At 44.1% G+C, this 13,013-nt stretch overlaps 1 protein-coding gene across 4 annotated transcripts in view; it reads right to left on the bottom strand.

The window, feature by feature from the left end:
- Positions 1–213: 213 nt before the first annotated feature.
- LOC106590627 (U2 snRNP-associated SURP motif-containing protein) overlaps positions 214–13,013 on the bottom strand; it is a 30,883-nt gene continuing 18,083 nt past the window's right edge. For all 4 annotated transcript variants that reach the window (XM_014181756.3, XM_082970802.1, XM_082970804.1 and 1 more), the window contains 13 exons: positions 12,946–13,012; positions 12,237–12,403; positions 10,871–11,033; positions 10,429–10,508; positions 10,180–10,267; positions 9,869–10,009; positions 9,394–9,640; positions 9,187–9,273; positions 7,021–7,220; positions 6,591–6,701; positions 4,550–4,683; positions 3,882–4,109; positions 214–3,665 (listed from right to left, as the gene is read on the bottom strand). In XM_014181756.3, coding sequence (XP_014037231.3) covers positions 3,527–3,665; positions 3,882–4,109; positions 4,550–4,683; positions 6,591–6,701; positions 7,021–7,220; positions 9,187–9,273; positions 9,394–9,640; positions 9,869–10,009; positions 10,180–10,267; positions 10,429–10,508; positions 10,871–11,033; positions 12,237–12,403; positions 12,946–13,012 — 1,852 coding nt within the window. In that variant the 3' untranslated portion in view covers positions 214–3,526. The remainder of the gene's footprint in view (positions 3,666–3,881; positions 4,110–4,549; positions 4,684–6,590; positions 6,702–7,020; positions 7,221–9,186; positions 9,274–9,393; positions 9,641–9,868; positions 10,010–10,179; positions 10,268–10,428; positions 10,509–10,870; positions 11,034–12,236; positions 12,404–12,945; position 13,013) is intronic.

The following is a 13,013-nucleotide window of genomic DNA, read 5'->3' as shown; positions in this document are numbered from 1 at the left end:
TGGAGCAGCCTCTGGGATAAGTAAAATTGCCCTGGGGGGTAAAAACAAAGGATCAAATTCGGGAAAGTCGTATTCCTGGTCGTAATGCTGGTGAGTTACAGCCACAGTTACCTCTGGTACTTAAAAAAAAAATTATATACATTAAATGAAATACCAAAAAAAAATACATTTCATGAAATACCATTTTTTTTTAAAATAAACTGTAGCCATCTATTACCCTTAATAGTTTATTCACCTAAGCATGACCATCTACATAAAAAAATGTTTCTCCAAACATTGCTTTTTTGTGTCAGGAATTAGACATTGTTCTTAAGGGGGGATGAATTACCCCCAAGTACCCCTGTAGACGCCTTTACTAACTGGAAGCAGAGCCGACTGCACTTTAATCGCGAGACAGAGAGGCGCTCTTGTAGTACTCCAAACTCGAGTTTACTTTATGAACCGAAATATTCCGGTAGAAAAACACATTATCACCCATGCTTAATGTGCGCAAATAAAGACACTGTTGCGTAAATTAGTTTTTGGCTCTGTTTGGTTTCTGCATTCAATTGTTTCCCGGAATCTACATTGAGCGCCTAGAGGGGGTAGATGGATGCCAGGGTAATTATTTAGGTGACTTTTCCAAAGTAGCCTATGACTTCTATAACAATAGATAAATCCATCAATGTGTTTTATAGCAGATGCTTTATGGTCTAGTTTACAGTCTATATACATTATCAAGACCTTGCTGGTCAGAAAAGGAATTCTGATAATTCTGTGTGTGTTCTATGTTGTTATTTTGGATTGTTTTTAATAATTTTTAAGCACCTTTGGTGTGAGAAAAGCACTTTACAAATTAAATGAATTATTATTATAGATCATACAATTTCAGCCATGTTATATCGTGAGGATTAACACATCAATACAATGTGTCACAAGGGGTCTTTCTAGACAGTACTTCCATAAACGTCAAGACATCAGAGGCTTGAAAAGGTATCGTTTATCCCTTACTACCGACACTTCCAAACTGAATCAGTCTCTGTCCCCATGTCTTTATCCAAGGGGCCACACACGCGCAGTGTTCCCATGTCTTTAACTGTGAGGCCATCCTCTATAGATCACATCTGTGCTTTAGGTTTTTACTTCCAGAGGAGTGGTCCAAGCCAGCCTTAATGGCCATGCAGTGTCTCAGCAAGACAGACTTTCTCCCAGTATTGTACACATGGATGGGACTCAACACATCCGGCATCATGGAGACAGTTTACCATTGTATCTTTGGCTAAACTCCACTGGGGATCTGTGAGGACAGATGCAGGGCTCTAAACAAGCAAGGACTCTATTCCAGATAGACAGATAAACAGATAGTTTCTCTAATCTGACAGCACATCATTCCTTCAGCACAGGGCTTTCCCATGGAACAGTTACACAGCAAACACCCCAAATCCTATCCTGGCAAAGACAACGGTTCTTTCTCACCGAGGCTCGTAGCACATAGTGAGCGATATGTAAGACACATTACAGTGTTAGGTAGCCCCAGAGAGAGAGAGAGAAAGTAAGAAAGAGAGTGTGTATGTGTGTAAGCACACATTTTTCAGTACATCCATCTGTTCTTTCCCAGAAACACGACCGAGTGGGACTGAGAACTGATGGCAAAACTTCTGTGCTTGAGATGTTGATGTGTAGGCAACTTTTAAAAAGGTCAACAACATTAAAAACAAATGAATAACACAATACAGGATTGTTAGAAGTCTCTAGAATTGTGAACCTTTAAAGCAGCATCATACTGTCACCTAGTGGATATGTAGTTTAATAAAAACAATCTGTGTGGCAGAGCTTTCTGGATATCAACTTCTATACCATCCCTCGTGGATATATCCCTGTTCGCTCAAGTGTAACCAGAGTAGATGTTTATTAAAATGTACTTATGTAGACCATGACAACGGAGTAGCAGAGTTCACCATCTGATGTAGTGTCCACCCGGTCGCGGCCGGCTGAGACAGAGCCTGGACTCGAACCCAGAATCTCTGGTGGCACAGCCTTAGACCACTGAGACAGAGCCTGGAGTCGAACCCAGAATCTCTGGTGGCACAGCCTTAGACCACTGAGACAGAGCCTGGACTCAAACCCAGAATCTCTGGTGGCACAGCTAGCACTGCGATACAGTGCCTTAGACCTATACACCCAGCAAGGAATGAACTCAACCAACTTTGTTTAACCTTGAAAAACATTAGGGCCTCCCGGGTGGCGCAGTGGTCTAAGGCGCAGTGCTAGCTGTGCCACCAGAGATTCTGGGTTCGAGTCCAGGCTCTGTCGCGACCCGGAGGCCCATGTGGCGGCGCACAATTGGCCCAGTGTCGTCCGGGTTAGGGGAGGGTTTGGCCAGCAGAGATTTGTCTCAGTGCGCACTAGCGACTCCTGTGGCGGGCGCAGTGCACGCTGACCAGGTCGCCAGGTGTACGGTGTTTCCTCTGACACATTGGTGCGGCTGGCTTCTGGGTTGGATGGGCATTGTGTCAACAAGCAGTTGGGTTGTGGTTGGGTTGGGTTGTGTTTCGGAGGACGCATGGCCCTCGACCTCGAAAAACATTTAAATCGTTGTTTTTGCTTTTAAAGATATGCGTAGTCTAAGTTACACATCATCTGATATGTTTATTTCTACAAAAGGAAGCAGTTGGGCTTGTATATTTTCAGTGTTGTCAAGTACAGTTCCAAACTTCCTCCCGTTTCCACCTCTGCCATTACAGACTGAGCAAGAATCTTTGTCTGTTTGGGGTGTCCTCAGGCACAGAACAGCCATATGTTTAATACCAGCGCTGAACAGGTACATTAGGATTCCTGTCTGTCAGAAAAGACTGACTGATCTATTACCTGTTGAACTTCTAACAGTTCTATCTTCTAACTGACCTCAAATTCATTCTGGTGTCGTCTGTAGAGAAATACTGCTTATTTGGTTTGTGTCAAAATAGAGGAAACGGACTGAACCAGCAGGGGGGAGAAGACTTCTAGGACTTGTCTGAAACGATTTGCGTTCCAAAAAGTTAAAGGACAAATTTATTTTTTATTATGAATCCTTTTTATTAATTTATGAAAAAAAGAAAAGGATATCATGGGAAAAAAAAGACTACATCACACTGGGGGTGTGGTCTACTACAAGGATTAGCCCTATTGGGCGGTGGAAGAGTGGGCAGGACACATATCCAGATCATAATTTCTTATTATTCGGGTTAGATCCATTCTGGCAAAATGTGTTTAGTCCCAACATGGCAACCCTGCTGGATCCATTTAGTCCCAACATGGCAACACGGCTAGATCAAGAGACACCACACCTGGCAACCAGGCTGGATACATCGAGACCCAACATGGCATACCCATTACTCCTTCCTCTTCATCATCCTCTTCTTCACAGGAACATTCAGGCAGGGAATGGAGCAGCCACTCCAGTTTATTATATTATTTATCCATCACTGGAGAGGGGGTGTGTATGGTGGAGGTTGGGGGGGGGGGGGGGGGGGGGTGTATAGAGGAGAGTGAACAGGGATATGATTTGTCAGTGTTTGCTCTTCTTTGATTTCTTGTGGGACCGATGCGGAGACCGTGATTTTGACCGTGACTTCTTAGCGGATTTCTTGGGTGTTCTGGAGCGTGATCTCCTGGAACGTTTGGGCGTGCGGGGTAAAGAGGGAGACCTGGGGAGAAAGCGCACACACAGGAGAGTTAAGGAGAACTGGAGACCCAAGCTGTAATGGCCTTTAAGGACGTTTCTGAAAGTTATCCCACCACAAAGATAGAAGGATCAGATATTTTATGGACAAACAGCTGTTCTTCCTCTCAAAAGGTAAAAGGAAAAGTATAACAACATAGTTGTAGAAGAATGTTTTCAAGACATCTAAACGTTTCCTGACCTTTTGGACAACTTCTTGCTGCTGGTGACGCGAGGGGAGTCTTTGTGGGAGGAGCGGGATCGTGACGACACTACGTCCTTGGAGTAGGAGCGGTCCGAGCGTTCGGAACGTTCTGACCTCTCCGAGCGGGGAGAAGGGGAGCGAGCCCGTCTGCTGCTGCTCCTCGGGGGGCTGCCGGGCGAGCCGCTGTGACGCCGTTTCTTAGCAACCACAGGAGACAGACCACGCCTGGCAGAGATGATGAAATTAGCAGAATAATAGTTTTTTTTTGTCATACAACGACTGGCTATCGGTTTTTAATTTGAATCCTAGTGAGATATGAATCTCTGTCAAGGAAGCCCTGAACTGCCCCTCTTTTCAAGGGTGCATATGAATGGTATTTAACCCTAATAGGAAGTGCTTTCCTAGGATCTGATAGGAACCCATCACATAGCTCTATCACTAAGTTTTCTCTTGCTGTCCAACCATTATTTATGTCAATCTTCATTTTAGATTTGCATAGAAAAGTTTTGTTTCATCTTTCTCACCTTGTATTATTTTATTTCTTAAGCACTTTGAAAGGCATTTGTTGGAAGAAATGTGGTCTATAAATAAATCTTGATTGATTGATAGAGCCACTAATGTCATTAAGTCTAATGAATGCATCAGGAAAACTATGAGGGACTAACCTGTCTCTCCTGGTCGGAGTAGACTCCTCCTTCTCCTTCTTGGCGTCTTTTAAACGAGCTTCGCTTTTCTCCCTCTCTTTCTCCCTCTCTTTCTCCCTCTCTTTCTCTCGTTCCAGTTTCTCCTTTTCTTTTTCCTGAAAAATAGGCGTTAAGTTATATTACTGAATGGAAAGCAACATTATCCATCATTTCCTTTATTCAGCTATGATAGTACACCCAGTAACAATTGGAACTGTTCTCCAGGGAGTCCTGGGCTGTTAAATACGTCAATATCTGAAGTATCCTCTTGGATATGTCCTTCAGATTTAAACTTCAGGTAATATTGAGGTAAATAGCAATGACTGTAATTCATGTAATAAAGGGTCCCATAACATTGGCAAACAATAGTTCAGCTCCTACAGTGCATTCGTGAAGTATTCAGACCATTTCTCTTTTTCCAATTTTTGTTACGTTACAGTCATTCTAAAATGGATTAAATAAATAAAAAATCCTCAACAATCTACACACAATATCCCATTATGACAAAGTGCAAACAGGTTTTTAGAAATTTGTGCAAATATGAAAAATAAAAACCAGAAATACCTTATTTACATAAGTATTCAGACCCTTTGTATGGGATTAGAAATTGAGCTCAGGTGCATTCTGTTTCCATTGATCATCCTTGAGCTGTTTCTACAACTTGATTGGAGTCCACCTGTGGTAAATTCAATTGATTGGACATGATTTGGAAAGGCACACACCTGTCTATATAAGGTCCCACAGTTGACAGTGCATGTCAGAGAAAAAAAACTAGCCATGAGGTTGATGGAATTGTCCGTCGCGCTCCGAGACAGGATTGTGTCTAGGCACAGATCTGGGGAAAGGCACCAAAACATTTCTGCAGCATTGAAGGTCACCAAGAAAACAGGGCCTCCATCATTCTTAAATGGAAGAAGTTTGGAACCACCAAGACTCTTCCTAGAGCTGGCTGCCCAGCCAAACTGAGCAATCGGGGGAGAAGGGCCTTTGTCAGGGAGGTGACCGAGAACCCGATGGTCACTCTGACAGAGCTCCAGAGTTCTTCTGTGGAGATGTGAGAACCTTCCAGAAGGACAACCATCTCTGCAGCACTCCACCAATCAGGCCTTTATGGTAGAGTGGCCAGACGGAAGCCATTCCTCAGTAAAAGGCACATGACAGCCCACTTGGAGTTTGCCAAAAGGCACCTTAAGACTCTCAGACCATGAGAAACAAGCTTCTCTGGTCTGATGAAACCAAGATTGAACTCTTGGCCTGAATGCCAAGCATCACGTCTGGAGGAAACCAGGCACCATCCCTACGGTGAAGCATGGTGGTGGCAGCATTATGCTGTGGGGATGTTTTTCAGCGGCAGGGACTAGGAGGCTAGTCAGGATGGAGGGAAAGATGAGCGGACAGAGAGATCCTTGATGAAAACCTGCTCCAGAGTGCTTAGGACCTCAGACTGGGGCAAAGGTTCACTTTCCAACAGGAAACGACCCTAAGCACACAGCCAAGAGAACGCAGGAGTGGCTTCAGGACAAGTCTCTGAATTTCACTGAGTGGACCCAGCCAGAGCCAAGACTTGAACCCAATCGAACATCTCTGGAGAGACCTGGAAATAGCTGTGCAGCAACGCTCCCCATCCAACCTGACAGAGCTTGAGTGGATCTGCAGAGAAGAATGGGAGAAACTCCCCAAATACAGGTGTGCCAAGCTTGTAGCATCATACCCAAGAAGAATCGAGGCTGTAATCGCTGCCAAAGGTGCTTCAACAAAGTACTGAGTAAAGGGTCTGAATACTTATGTAAATGTGTGTTTTTTAATTTTTTTAATAAAATGTAGGAAAAAAAATACAAACCTGTTTTTGCTTAGTTGTTATGGGGTATTGTGTGAAGATTTATGAGGAAAAAACCAACGTAATCAATTTTAGAATAAGGCTGTAACGTAGCAAAATGTGGAAAAAGTCAAGGGGTCTGAATACTTTCCAGAATGTACTGCATGTTCCTTCAGGAACCAAGAGGATTTGGTTAATTAGTAATACCTTGTGTAACAGTTTGTCTCTGTAGTGTTCCACCTGTTCTTGGAGACTCTGGCCAGACTTCTTGGGCCTTTTCCCAGACTCCAGCTCGTCCTGGAACTTCATCACTTTGACCTGAAGAAAACATTATTTTAACATTTAGAAAAATACGACAGCGTTAACTTACATGGTGTGGCCGTTGAACAAGTGGAGGAAACCAAACGTCTTGGTATCCTTATTATTTTACTATTAAATTAACAACTCCGAGCCTCATGTGAGTTGTACTTGTTTGTCTGTTAATTTCCTGCTATCTAATAATAATATTATATGCCATTTAGCAGACAGTCAAGCGTCAATTTTATTTGTTTTTTGTATATATGGGTGGTCCCAGGAATCGAACACACTATCCTAGTGCTCTAACAACTGAGCTCCAGTCAAATGCTGCCATGTTTACCTCTATCTCCCGTAGCTTGGTGCGTCTGTCCTCATTCATCTCAGAGTGCTTGGTCTTGGAGTCCAAGTCGTCTCTGATGGGGTTGGAGTAACTGGGAGGCTCCTCTGAACGAGAACTCTTGGTGTCATCATCACTGTCGTCCTCGTCCTTCTTCTCCTCCTCTGGCTGCTCAAAGATCTCCCACTTTGAGGTGGTCACGGCTGAGGAGGAGACAGATACACAATTAAGACAAAATCATAGCTTGATAGAAATTGCCACAAAAAAACAGGTTCAGGATCATTTCAAGTGGAATCCTAGCTTGGTAGAAAGTAGCCTACTCAAATGGAATCCTAGCTTGGTAGAAAGTAGCCTACTCAAATGGAATCCTAGCTTGGTAGAAAGTAGCCTACTCAAATGGAATCCTAGCTTGGTAGAAAGTAGCCTACTCAAATGGAATCCTAGCTTGGTAGAAAGTAGCCTACTCAAATGGAATCCTAGCTTGGTAGAAAGTAGCCTACTCAAATGGAATCCTAGCTTGGTAGAAAGTAGCCTACTCAAATGGAATCCTAGCTTGGTAGAAAGTAGCCTACTCAAATGGAATCCTAGCTTGGTAGAAAGTAGCCTACTCAAGTGGAATCCTAGCTTGGTAGAAAGTAGCCTACTCAAATGGAATCCTAGCTTGGTAGAAAGTAGCCTACTCAAATGGAATCCTAGCTTGGTAGAAAGTAGCCTACTCAAATGGAATCCTAGCTTGGTAGAAAGTAGCCTACTCAAATGGAATCCTAGCTTGGTAGAAAGTAGCCTACTCAAATGGAATCCTAGCTTGGTAGAAAGTAGCCTACTCAAGTGGAATCCTAGCTTGGTAGAAAGTAGTCTACTCAAGTGGAATCCTAGCTTGGTAGAAAGTAGCCTACTCAAGTGGAATCCTAGCTTGGTAGAAAGTAGCCTACTCAAATGGAATCCTAGCTTGGTAGAAAGTAGCCTACTCAAGTGGAATCCTAGCTTGGTAGAAAGTAGCCTACTCAAATGGAATCCTAGCTTGGTAGAAAGTAGCCTACTCAAGTGGAATCCTAGCTTGGTAGAAAGTAGCCTAATCAAATGGAATCCTAGCTTGGTAGAAAGTAGCCTACTCAAATGGAATCCTAGCTTGGTAGAAAGTAGCCTACTCAAGTGGAATCCTAGCTTGGTAGAAAGTAGCCTAATCAAATGGAATCCTAGCTTGGTAGAAAGTAGCCTACTCAAATGGAATCCTAGCTTGGTAGAAAGTAGCCTACTCAAATGGAATCCTAGCTTGGTAGAAAGTAGCCTACTCAAATGGAATCCTAGCTTGGTAGAAAGTAGCCTACTCAAATGGAATCCTAGCTTGGTAGAAAGTAGCCTACTCAAATGGAATCCTAGCTTGGTAGAAAGTAGCCTACTCAAATGGAATCCTAGCTTGGTAGAAAGTAGCCTACTCAAATGGAATCCTAGCTTGGTAGAAAGTAGCCTACTCAAATGGAATCCTAGCTTGGTAGAAAGTAGCCTACTCAAATGGAATCCTAGCTTGGTAGAAAGTAGCCTACTCAAGTGGAATCCTAGCTTGGTAGAAAGTAGCCTACTCAAGTGGAATCCTAGCTTGGTAGAAAGTAGCCTACTCAAGTGGAATCCTAGCTTGGTAGAAAGTAGCCTACTCAAATGGAATCCTAGCTTGTAGAAAGTAGCCTACTCAAGTGGAATCCTAGCTTGGTAGAAAGTAGCCTACTCAAATGGAATCCTAGCTTGGTAGAAAGTAGCCTACTCAAGTGGAATCCTAGCTTGGTAGAAAGTAGCCTAATCAAATGGAATCCTAGCTTGGTAGAAAGTAGCCTACTCAAATGGAATCCTAGCTTGGTAGAAAGTAGCCTACTCAAGTGGAATCCTAGCTTGGTACAAAGTAGCCTAATCAAATGGAATCCTAGCTTGGTAGAAAGTAGCCTATTCAAATGGAATCCTAGCTTGGTAGAAAGTAGCCTACTCAAGTGGAATCCTAGCTTGGTAGAAAGTAGCCTACTCAAGTGGAATCCTAGCTTGGTAGAAAGTAGCCTAATCAAGTGGAATCCTAGCTTGGTAGAAAGTAGCCTACTCAAATGGAATCCTAGCTTGGTAGAAAGTAGCCTACTCAAATGGAATCCTAGCTTGGTAGAAAGTAGCCTGTAGTCGTGGTCTCACCCTGTGCCTCCAGCTCAGACTCGTCCACTGCTTCCCATTTTGAAGGTGCTACTTTAAAGGATGCAGCTTTGGCCGCAGCACGATCCACTAAAAGACAAGAAGGAGGTTGATTAGAAAACTGTCCTGTTGACGTTCGTAAATATGAAGTATCCCTTTAATAATCAACGTGTCCGTATGTGGATGTGTAAAGGTCAAATGGTCACTCACAGGGCAGTCCGTCTATGTCCTCCTCCGGGGCTTTGATGGGCACTCCATCCAGATCATCCAGCCCCAGGGAAGCTCCGTCTAGAGGGGCGCCGGCCACCACGGCACCCCCGTCCAGTCCTATAGGAACCCCATCCACGTCCTCCAGTGGGGCCCCATCCATGTCCTCCCCAATGGGGGCCCCGTCGATGTCCTCCACTGGCTCAGGCTGGGCCAACAGACTAGGGGCTAGGTGTTCAAACGGTGGTTTCTGTAGTGAGGAGAAGTGGAGTGGTTTAGGAATACATTCAAAACAAAAAGAAGCTTCCAGAAGTTATTAGGGCTGGGTGGACGAGATCACACATCATCAAATCGTAAGATTTCCAAAAGTCACACAATATTGTCAAACCATGACAACATTTTCAAATCGTAGCTAATAATATGGTTAGCAAGCATTCATTAGCATAACCATGAGAAAGAGGACAAGAGGCTAGCTGACCTCTACTGTGATGGGAGTGGAAGACGCCTCCTCAGTTGACAGGTTGACTAGACCCAGGAAGACGTTCTGTAGCTTGATGAGGAAGGGATCTGGGTACACGGCCCAGTCCTCCCACGCACGGAAACATGACATCACTCGTTGCTGTTGGCCAAGAGAAAATACTACTTTAGAAAGTTGAAACGGTAAAACCCTGTCCAGAAGCAAACCCTAGCCCCTAAAACCCAGGTCCTACACCCTAGCCTAGGCCCTGTGTAGTTCTGAAAGATAGGTGAGGATTAAACTGATTGGAAAATGTATACAATTGAATATACCTTGAAGTTCTCTGATTGAAGGTGACCCTGTATGGTCTTGTATGTTGCATTGAGGTCTGAGAAGACCTGGCAGAGCTTAGCCTCAAAGCTGTGTGAGGGACAAGTTCAACATATTAACTTGTGTAGGAAAACATCTTCAATGCCAATATATACACTACAAAATTATACAAACCAAAAGCAAGCAAGGTCCTTGACACCCACAGTCACAACCAAACATCACAACCACTAAACCCAAACTCTTCGACTTACTATTTTCTGTAGTAGGACGCGTTGGCTACTTTAGCAGATGAGTTGTACAGCACATCAGACACAAGATATAACCGTGCAATCTGAAAAACAAGGAAGGAATTATTTTTAAAAAAACATTCAGACAAACTGGCCAGTCCTCCCTGATAGAATGGAATAACTACGATAAAAAGTATTCATTTTACACAAGCCACTCAAAGCTCTTTCAAAAAAACAAACACAAGGCAAAAATGAAGAAAAACAAAGCAACAAACATGGGTGAACGCGAAACAAAGTTGTGCCTACGACTCGATAAAGTATCTTTATTTGCCCATTTACATGGAAATTCATTTTGTTGAGGTAAGCATGCAAAACAATAGTATATACATGCAATAGAAAAAGGAAGAAAGATGCCTATCTAACATAGTATGTCACCTAACAGACACTTGGTTTTCATCCTGTTTACCTTCTTGGGAAGTGGTGTCTTGAGGATGGAGAGAGACTCTGTGACACACTCCACGATCTCCTCTGCAGCCTCGGCATGACTCAGACAGAACAACATGGCCTCTGCTATGTCACCCTTCCTAGGAGTCAGACCTCTCAACAGCTCTTCTAGTTGATCACGTTCTCTGGAGGGGGGGGGGGGAGAGATAAGTAATTTAACATCATTTTTTATGTTTAAAGTTAGTAGCCTTGTCTGACCCCGAATGGCACATAGAGGAGTCTATCTCCTGTTTGTGTAGTGTGAGGCAGCGTGATGTACCAGTACACCCCCTGGACAGGACACTAGTCTATCTCCTGTTTGTGTAGTGTGAGGCAGCGTGATGTACCAGTACACCCCCTGGACAGGACACTAGACTATCTCCTGTTTCTGTAGCATGACGCAGCGTGATGTACCAGTACATCCCCTGGACAGGACACTAGTCTATGTCCTGTTTCTGTAGCATGACGCAGCGTGATGTACCAGTACATCCCCTGGACAGGACACTAGTCTATCTCCTGTTTCTGTAGCATGACGCAGCGTGATGTACCAGTACATCCCCTGGACAGGACACTAGTCTATCTCCTGTTTCTGTAGCATGACGCAGCGTGATGTACCAGTACATCCCCTGGACAGGACACTAGTCTATCTCCTGTTTCTGTAGCATGACGCAGCGTGATGTACCAGTACATCCCCTGGACAGGACACTAGTCTATCTCCTGTTTGTGTAGTGTGAGGCAGCGTGATGTACCAGTACATCCCCTGGACAGGACACTAGTCTATCTCCTGTTTCTGTAGCATGACGCAGCGTGATGTACCAGTACACCCCCTAGACAGGACACTAGTCTATCTCCTGTTTGTGTAGTGTGAGGCAGCGTGATGTACCAGTACATCCCCTGGACAGGACACTAGTCTATCTCAGGGTCTTTAGTGTTAAGGTGAGAGTAACTTCGTCCACGTGTTATTGTGCACATATAAGCCTGGTACATCAAGAAATTCAAAGTTGGCCTTAGTGACCATAGAACTCTATGAGACTGACCTACTGAGTAAAGCATTTGTCATAATTCAATTTTTGCGAATCACATGACTGCAAAGCATGGCTCTACGCTTGTGGTGTGCTTGCCTAAAGGGAAGGGGGAAGGTGTTGTGGGAGATGATTGGTTGGTAGAATAAGCTGATTAAACCAATGCCTATGTGCCGGGAGTTTCTCCAGGTCTTTCTGTGTTGGCTAACGAAGGCCAAGGTCGACTCGTTGCTTGACCAGATTCTTGTGAAGTGTCTGGGAACGAGATCAGGGTGACAGTAAACATTAGAGAATACCAATATGTTCATGACATTACAAACAACGTACACGTCTTTTAAACATCCTTTCTTCCCAGGTTCCTCCTCTTCGTCCTCTGGCTCCTCCCCCTCTTCAAAGTTGCCGTGTAAGTAGGGGTTAAGGGGAGGAGGGCGCCACAACGAGCCGTTCTTGAACATGCGGAATTCGTCCGTCCGCCATTTTGTTGGCGCTTCTCCCTGTGGGGGGTTAGGACATCATTCACATTAGATTAGACAACGAGGACATTGTTCAGGGTATCAAACAGTAGCAAGTTGAACAATGCCTCTTCTTCCTCCTTTTCAATGTGACAATATTAAGAGAACAGACATGTTTGACCTATACTGCTTTCCACCGAACCAGTGATGAGAGGACAGACATGTTTGACCTATACTGCTTTCCACCGAACCAGTGATGAGAGGACAGACATGTTTGACCTATACTGCTTTCCACCGAACCAGTGATGAGAGAACAGACATGTTTGACCTATACTGCTTTCCACCGAACCAGTCATGAGAGAACAGACATGTTTGACCTAACCAATCATAAGAAGACAGACATGTTTGACCTAACCAATCATAAGAATACAGACATGTTTGACCTAACCATTCATGAGAGGACAGACATGTTTGACCTAACCAATCATAAGACAGACAGACATCAGAGGTGCTAAAGAAGAAGGTAAAAAGGGGAGGATGTGATGCAGAAGAAGATGCCACATGATTGGCTGGTCCATACTGACCTGTAGTATGGAGTAGAGTTTCCAGCGGTAGTAGACATGTGCTGGGCTCTGGTTCTCAAACAGAAACC

Source organism: Salmo salar, chromosome 29 (genome assembly GCF_965601325.2).
Source record: "Salmo salar chromosome 29, fSalSal1, whole genome shotgun sequence".
Classification (NCBI taxonomy): Eukaryota; Metazoa; Chordata; class Actinopteri; order Salmoniformes; family Salmonidae; genus Salmo; species Salmo salar.
This window is presented reverse-complemented; position numbering and strand designations above follow the sequence as displayed.